This window comes from Moschus berezovskii, chromosome Y, assembly GCF_049115385.1.
Source record: "Moschus berezovskii isolate FMDL1 chromosome Y, NW_MosBer_1.0, whole genome shotgun sequence".
NCBI lineage: Eukaryota > Metazoa > Chordata > Mammalia > Artiodactyla > Moschidae > Moschus > Moschus berezovskii.
In genome coordinates, this window is record NC_142489.1 from 82636092 (window position 1) to 82644916 (window position 8825).

The 8825-nt window shown below is 47.0% G+C and overlaps 1 protein-coding gene across 1 annotated transcript; it reads right to left on the reverse strand.

Annotated features, from left to right (window-relative positions):
- Positions 1-229: 229 nt before the first annotated feature.
- LOC148773184 (testis-specific Y-encoded protein 3-like) lies at positions 230-3531 on the reverse strand. The gene is made up of 6 exons (XM_088834538.1): positions 3004-3531; positions 2289-2366; positions 2030-2141; positions 1785-1930; positions 1579-1665; positions 230-316 (listed from the first exon to the last, which is right to left on the reverse strand). Exons 1-6 carry the CDS (start codon positions 3529-3531, stop codon positions 230-232), a joined length of 1038 nt encoding a protein of 345 aa, XP_088690664.1.
- Between the last annotated feature and the right edge of the window lie 5294 nt (positions 3532-8825).

The following is an 8825-nucleotide window of genomic DNA, read 5'->3' on the forward strand; positions in this document are numbered from 1 at the left end:
CTCTCCATGGACTGGTACTTCCCACACGGTAAACTGAGAATCCTACATGCCGCTGAAGTTTTTGTCCTGAGGCCCTCCCCAAACAATACGCAGACGCATACAGCTGACGCTTTTTATTTGTCCTTCGGCATTATTTCAGGTTTACTTGTGTCTCCCTCTCGATCCGTTTCACCACCAGACCACTCTTCACTACTTTCCCGTCCAAGAGAACTCTGCTGGCCATTGATCTTCACATGAAGCAGCTTCTTAGGTTTTCTATTTTAGGGAAAGGGGGACACTGCCTCATAAACGTCTCAAAGTCGAGCAGCGGCGGTTCCTTTCAAAAAAGACAGAGACACAGATATGAAAACCTACCCTCTCTGAGAACACTAAAGACAACTTTACTCTTTCAAGTCAGTTCCCAGGAGACAGAGTCTGTGAATTTTTACATGTCCTCTAAGCACATACTAAAAGACATGTACCCCATTCTTCCCCGTAGAACTATTACAATACCTAGGACATGGAAGCAACCTATATGACCCATCGGCAGATGAAGGGATAGGGAAGTTGGGGTACCGATACACAATGGTGTTGTGACTCAGCTCTAAAAAGGAATGCATCAAAGTCAGTTCTAGTGAGATGCAATGCACGTGGAGCCTATTACAGGGAGTGAAGTGGGTCAGAAAGAGAAAAACAAACACTGTATGTTAACACAAATATCTGGATTTGAGCACCATGTAGGTGATACTGAACATGCAACACGCAGGGCATCAAATAAGACACAGACATATAAAGAACAGACATGGGACTCAGTGGGAGAAGGGGAGGGTGGGTTAATGTGAGAAAACAGCCCTGAGACATGTACATTACCTTCTGAACAATAGATGACCAGTGTGAGTTTGATGCGTGAAGCAAGGCAACTAAAGTCATGTTGTGGGACAACCCAGAAAGACAGGGAGGGGATGGCGGTGAGTGGTGGGTTCACCATTCGGGGGACACGTGTATACCTCTGGGTAATTCATGTTGGCCAATGTACGGCCAAACCGGTCACCGCATTATAAAGTAATTATGCTCCAGTTAAAATAAATAAAAAACTATTCTCCATAATCCTTCACAGTGGTCAGTTTCTCACAGTGAGGGTGGCAGGTGAAAAAGATGCAACGGAAAAAAAAAAAAAAAAAAACCGTGATGACCAAAATGGAATCAAGTGATGGGTCAGTGGGGGAATAGCCTTGTACAAAGGAGACTCACAGACCTGATGGAAAGGGGACTTCATGAGGAATAGTAGGTGGACCCCAATTTAAGAGAAGCCTGAGGCTGGACTTGTTGGCCAAGGAATGACAGTTCAGAGATGTGTGCAGCTGACTCAGATATAAATTAGAGTGACTTTGGCCTGACCAGGCCACTTCATCTACCTCAGGCTTCTCTGGTTAGAACCTGTCTTTCACTACAGTTCTCCACACTTGCTGTCTCTTGCTGATTTCCCCGTGCACGGTGTCACGCTGGATTCCACAGAGTCTCACTTTCTCCACAAGTGAAATAAACGACCCAAGTTCCTGGACAACCCTTATGCCAGTGCTCAGCCCCTGGGCGCCTCACCTCTCGTCCTCCCGCTACCTCTCGCGGTGGAGCCTTCCTCCTCACACAGTACTGCAAAGGATTGGGCCATAGATCCTTTATGATGATCTGCCAGGGAAATGAGCAAGGTCGGCACAGGGCTGGCCAGACACTGAGCATTCCTGTGCACCGCCAAGAACTCCAACATAAATCACCAATTTCGGCCCAGTGGCCACGTGGGACCCCACCTCAGCAATCCGGCCAGATCCTGTGAAGTTGTGGTCAAAGAACCAATTGAAGAAGTTAATGCTGCTGTCGTGGTGCCTGAGGCTGTATGCCTTACGTTCAAACCCCTGGGACCACTGAATCGGAGTGGAATGAGAGGCTTGGTATCCTGCAGGAAAAGGAGTATGGGAGAAAGACCTAGCTCACTTTCCCACTCAACCTACACTCTTCTGCCCCCACTCCCCAAATCCAGGGAGCTGCCTCTTACCAGGAACGTTAATGAGATACTCCTTAACAATCACTTCATTCTGGAAATACCTATTCCTCCGAAAGGACAATGTGATCTTGCAGTGATGAGTGGGATGCCTGAATTCCTCCACCTGCCAGGACAAAGTGTTGGGGGTAGGGGGAGTGGGTATGAAACCTCTTTACAGAAGAGCTGTCCTTTCCCGTATTCAGGGATAAACCATGCCCTCTCCCCTCCACAGTCATCTCCCCTCCACAGTTAGCGGGGTCCCCTGCCTGACCTCCAAGTTGGTCATGTAGTGAAGCATCTCTTCATCCTGGTTGCTCATCATAACTGACATCTGGGGGTGGTTCATAAACTGCTTTAGGTCAAGGAGCCTCTAGATGCTAGAGGTAAATGTGCTGGAAGAACAAAGCTAGCCTAAAGAGTAGAATGGCATTGTCTGACTTCAACGTGCTACTAGTGAACTCGCCACATTTCCGTGGATGCAGACTGTATGAACCCGGAACAAGGCCCAAGGCTGTGCCTATGAGTGCACTACCAGAAGGAGCTTCTGTTCCTAACAGGAAGGCCCTAAGCTCCATCTCAGCCTCCTTCAAGGTAGCTTACTTCTGGAAAACAAGCATTCCTAGCTACAACCAGTATGAGCACTTACACATCCCAAACCCACTCCCAAATTCACTCAACATTTTGGAGAAGACCTGGATTCCAGACAAGCTTTTTCTCTGAGGAGTCCCTAATGCTAATGACGATTCTGACTGGGACCTCTGCAAGTAAAGCCCAAGTATCAATTTGTGCTAGTCAGGACAGCAAGAACATCACATCTAATATCAGGAACAGATATGCAGGACGGTAACCAATACCCATCATCCAAAAAAAAAAAAACAACTTTCTACCAGAACTGCCAGATCTGTAAAACTGCTCCTGCAATATCCCAGGTTTAAAGAAAACAAAAAAAGAAAAAAAAAATTCACAACCACCACACCAAGGGATACAACTTCGACCCAGAAGCCACAGATTCCCTGGATGATGGTGCTTCTGTGTTCTAGATGCAGCTTTCGCCTCTGACAGTTCTTATGTTTCAGGCGAGCGTGCGCCCTTTGCGCTCTCTTATTCACCGGCTCCAGCTCCACCTGCAGGGCCGCCAGCGCCTCCAGTGCAGGCTGGTCGCTCGGGCCTCCAGGCCGTGGATGTTTCTGGCCCTGCTCCTCCGAGGACACCTGCTCCTGCTCCTCGTACGCCACCACCTCCACCTCCTCCATGACGTCTAACACCAGCAGCTGCAACTCCTGCCCGATTCCCGCCAGCTCTCCCTCCTCCAGGACCGCACCTTCCTCCGCTGCCTCCACCCAGAAGAGGGCGACCTCCTCGCCTGGCGCACCACCTGGGGCCTGCAAGGCCTCTGCCGCCCCCACTGGGCTGACAGGCCCCAGGGCCCCTCCCTCCTGAAGACCCGGACTCACAACCAAGATCCAGGATCCGGGGGTGCTGCCGCCTTCCTCTGGCCCCGTCTCACTCGCCATGGTGTTCTGGCCGGAGCCCGGAGCTGCGAAGAAGGTAGCCACCAGAGCACAGCAGACGCCGGCACAGCGCGCCCACCGGGCAGCCGCACTCAACGCGGTACCACCAACAGGATACTCGTGCGCAGCCAATGAGCAGGGAAAGGGAGACACGCATGCGCAGAACCGTGAGCCACCACGCACGCGTAGTATGGCAGTGGGAAGGGGCTGAACTCTACACCCTGACCTCCAGACCTCACGACAGAACCAATCAAATGGAGTCTAAAGGCGTTGGCTCCTGGGCCACGCCCCTTGGAATTCTGGCCACTCTGGCCCCAGGTGACCCCTGGGCCAAAGTCAGCCCAGCGCTCTGTGCACCGGTCCACGCAAGCCTTTTGCCTGCTCAACAGTGCAGATGTGCCTGACCAGAGACTGGGAGAGCCAGGCCAGTTGGAGGCGAAGGAAGGGACCCTGAACCTGACGCCGCGACCATCCTCGAGCTTGAAATTGCCTCTGGAGCAGCGGGCGACTCCATATGCTCAGAGATCCACAGAGGTGAGACAGGGTTCCTGGGTACCTCAGGGACAGAGGTGCTCGCCTCGAATCCATACTGCAAGCCATGGCAGGGCGTGGGGTGGGGGCGAGTTGGGTGGCGGGGATGCGGTGGGCTCACACAGACCTCACCGTGGTGCACCTGCTGCAGAGTCCATCCCTAAACTTGGGTCTTAGGCTTGAGCAGTGTTAGGAATGCAGCCGTCATCTGAGGAAGAAGCAGAGCACTTTCCTCGGCTCGCTGTTTGGGCCCCACAACGCAGCCCCAGGCCAAACCACCGTGGAGCCCCTGGCCTATGGTCTGTCAGCTCTTGCCCTTTCCGCCAGCCCCTGGCTTAGAGCAGGCACCCGGGTGGCTAAGGATGGGCGCCTGCGGATGCACTTCCCAGAGGAACAGAGCTGCTCACGCTCTGTCGCCTAGGATGTCTGCTCTTTCACACTGAGCACCTACCTTAGGACGCACACACACACAATCAGGTGACCCAAGCACACACATGTACACACACATGTGCAATGCACAGGGACACTAATGCAAACAGGTGTTTCAGAGACTGAAGAACCAGTGGTTCGTGTGAAATGCATAGATTTCCTTATTTCTCCCAGGAAAATGTTCATTCTGATCTTGAGATGTGAAATGTAGAGAAGTCCAACTTTCCTGAAACAGAATGAAAGCCTACTTTTTGATACAGGCATTACAGAGAACTCCATACTTCATGGTCGACAGTCATTGTTTTATCTATGAGAAATACAAAGAATTAAGTATTTCACCAAGAAACAGTGGTGCCCAGAATTTCATTCGTGAAATAGGGATAATTCCAATTCCATATTGGCTCCCCAGATCTTAATTACATACTTCATGTCAGTAAAAGTTCCTTGAGATTTTCGTATAGGAAATGTATACAATTTCACAATTCAAGCAGGGAAGTATATGCCCAACTTTTCATATCTGAAATATATAGAATTCCCCACTCATATAGAAAATGTGTGCACAGATATCTATGTGTGAAACAGACAAGGTTCCATGTATGATGAAGAAAACGATACAAGTAGATTTTCAAACATGAAATACAGATTTCCTATTTCACGTGAAACATCTGCACCCATGTTCTCACATGTGAAATAGAGATAAGTACATATTTCATGCAGAAAAATCATCTTTGTGTTTTCATCTGCATGCAGCAGGGGATGCAAAGCAAGTACTCTGGAACAACCCAGAAGAATAGCATAGGAGGGCATGTGGGAGCGGCTCCAGGGTGGGTGGGACACCTGTATATTTATGGCTTATTAATGTTGATGCGTGGCAGAAACCATCACAATATTGTACAGTAATTAACCCCCAGTTAACTTAATTAAAAAAATACTACTATGTTTTGAGAAAAGTAAAAGAACAAGGCGATCCGACTCTGCTCTCTGGTGACCTAAATGGGAAGGAAATCCAAAAATGATGGGATGTATGTACACCTAAAATTGATTCACTTTGACATACATATAGCAGAAGCTAGAGCAACACTGTAATGCGACAATAGTCCAAAAATAGTTTCTGGAAATATATTACATGCTGGAACTATAACTCCAGCAGTGAATAAATAAATGGTAGCCCCCTTTGCAATATATGTCTTCGGGGTCATTATGCTAAGTTAATTACTTCAGTTAGAAGAAGACGAAAGCTTTTATATCACATGGCATTGTTAAGTTGAAATCCCTATGTTATAGAAACAGAGTAGAATGTGGTCATCGGGCTAGTGGAAATGGCCCATGATGGTCCAAGTTACCAACTTTTGGTCACAGGTTGAATAAGCTTATCAAGGAAGACACTGTAATAGAGGCAGGATGGAAAACGGAGCTGCAGGCCTCAGCCCAAGACCATTAGTGAAGTTAGAAAACCAAACACCACCAACAGAATGCCTCTCAGCATAATGTAGTGAAAGATACATTACAGCCTTCCCACAGGGCCCTCCAGGCCCTTGGGCCTTGGGCTGGGTAATGAACTGTGGAGCTTGGGGACAGGCTGTGTCTTACAGAGTCCCAGGGCCCTTGCTGGAGCCACTCACTGACCTGGCCCAGGTTTCAAAGCAATGGCCAACGTGTCCCATCCCCACCTCGATGTCCGAATGGTTGTGGCAATCTCCGTGGGTCACAGTCTACAGGACCCTGCTCCCCATTTGGGTAGACTGAGGAGGCTGAGGGCCAGCTGCATGCTGGGTACCTGGCTCACTCATTGAAGGCTGCTGGGCAGGGTATGGGGCCTTGGTAAGAGGAGGGCACAGAGAACTGAGAACTGCCTCTTCCAACTGGGACTGGGCACTGCTGGAAGTGCCAAGACTGGGTGCTAGATGAATGCTCCCAGACAGGATAACTGGCCTACACAGGGACCCGCTCCTTGCAATCAGGACCTTGGAAGGTGAAAGTCAAGCTTGGGACCTTTCCTTTCAGGGACTAGGGAATAATCTTTCTTTCCCTCGATGATTACAAGAACACAGTTAGCTGACCACCACCTTAGCTCAAAAACACGAGATCTGACAGCAAGAAGTTTGCAACAGCTAATCACACCCCTCCCTCATGTTTCCTATATGTGGCCTTTGCTGAAAGCTTTGAGGGAGTTTGCGATTTTTTTTTTCCCATCGGCTTAGGCGTTTATTCTTCTTTAATACAAGCATTTAAAATTATAAGCACTTCTAGACATGCATCTCATGAATTCTGACATGCTGTGTTTTTATTATCACTCAGGTAAAATATTGTCTAATCTTTTAATTTTGTACCTCCTTTTAAAAAATTTTGTTTAAATTGGAGGCTAATTAATTTACAGTATTGTGGTGATTTTTGCCATACATTCACATGAATCAGCCATGGGTGTACATGCGCTCCCCATCCTGACCCTCCCTCCTACCTCCGTCCCCATTCCATCCGACAGGGTCATCCCAGTGCCCCAGCCCTGAGCACCCTGTCTCATGCATGGAATCTGGACTGGCGATCTGTTTCATATATCATAAGATACATGTTTCAATGCTATTCTCTCAAAGTATGGAACCCTTGCCTTCTCCCACAGAGTCCCAAAGTCTGTTCTTTACATCGGTGTCTCTTTTGCTGTCTCGCATACAGGGTCATTGTTACTATCTTTCTAAATTCCATATATATGCGTTAGTTTTTCTTTCTGACTTACTTTGCTCAGTATAATAGCCTCCAGTTTCATCCACCTCATTAGAACTGATACAAATGCATTCGTTTTAATAGCTGAGTAATATTCCATTGTGTATATGTACCACAAATTTCTTCTCCATTCATCTGCCGATGGACATCTAGGTTGCTTCCATGTCCTAGCTATTGTAAACAGTGCTGCGATGAACGTTGGGATACACGTGTCTTTTACTACGGGTTTTCTCGGTGTGTATGCCCAGCAGAGGGATTGCTGGGTCGTATGGCAGTCCTATTTCCAGGTTTGTAAGGAATCTTTATGTTGATCTCCATAGTGGCTGTACTAGTTTGCATTCACACTGACTGTGTGAGAGGGTTCCTTTTTCTCCACACCCTCTCCAGCATTTATTGTTTGTAGACTTTTGGATAGCGGCTGTTCTGACCGGCGAAGTGAGGTGGTACCTCGTTTTGGTTTTGATTTGCATTTCTCTGATAATAAGTGATGTTGAGCATCTTTTCATGTGTCTGTTAGCCATTTGTATGTCTTCTTTGGAGAAATGTCTGTTTAGTTCTTTGGCCCATATTTTGATTGGTTTACTTGTTTTTCTGGAATTGAGCCGCAGGAGTTGCTTATATATTTTGGAGATTAAGTCTTTGTCAGTTGCTTCATTTGCTATTATGCTCTCCCATTCTGAATGCTGTCTTTTCACCTTGCTGATAGTTTCCTTCATTGTGCAAAAGCTTTTAAGTTTAATTAGGTCCCATTGTGTTTTATTTTTGCTTTTATTCCCATTATTTTGGGAGGTGGGCCATAGAAGATCCTGCTGTGATTTACATCAGATGATGTTTTGCCTATGTTTTCCTCTAGAAGTGTTATCGTGTGTGGTCTTACGTTTGGAACTTCAATCCATTTTGAGTATTCTTTTGTGTGTGTATGGTGTTAGAAAGTGTTCTAGTGTCATTCTTTTATGAGTGGCTGACCAGTTTTCCCAGCACCACTTGTTGAAGAGATTGTCTTTTCTCCATTGTACATTCTTGCCTCCTTTGTCAAAGAAAAGTTGTCCAGAGGTTCGTGGATTTATCTCTGGGCTTTCTGTTTTGTTCCACTGATCTATGTTTCTGTCTTTGTGCCAGGACCATACTGTCTTGATGACTGCTGCTTTGTAGTATAGCCTGACGTGAGGCAGGATGATTTCTCCAGTTCCGTGCTTCTTTCTCAAGATTGCTTTGGCTATTCAAGGTTTTTTCTTGTATTTGCATACTAATGGTGAAATCATTTGTTCTAGTTCTCTGAAAAATACCGTTGGTAGCTTAATAGGGATTGCATTGACTATAGATTACTTTGGGGAGTATACTCATTTTCACTATATTGATCCTTCCGGTCCATGAACACAGTATATTTCTCCATCTCTTTTTGTCATTCATCGGTGTTTGATAATTTTCTATATGTAGGTCTTTTGTTTCTGTAGGTAGATTGCGATTTTTAAAGGCATAAGCCACCCATCTCCTTGCATGGCTCTGCATTAAGCATATCTCTGCTTTAATCTCCAATGTTTCAGTATTGCTTGGCCTAAGGATGTTGGGTAAATGTCTATTTGGTTACAGTAGCACCTTATCTTGCAAGTCTATGGAGG

Coding starts and splice junctions, on each gene's coding strand:
- LOC148773184 (XM_088834538.1), bottom strand. CDS start 3,531: ATGGCGAGTGAGACGGGGCCAGAGGAAGGCGGCAGCACCCCCGGATCC. Junction 2,142..2,288: donor ACTACATGACCAACTTGGAG/GTCAGGCAGGGG, acceptor TTGTCCTGGCAG/GTGGAGGAATTCAGGCATCC. Junction 1,931..2,029: donor GTATCTCATTAACGTTCCTG/GTAAGAGGCAGC, acceptor CTTTTCCTGCAG/GATACCAAGCCTCTCATTCC.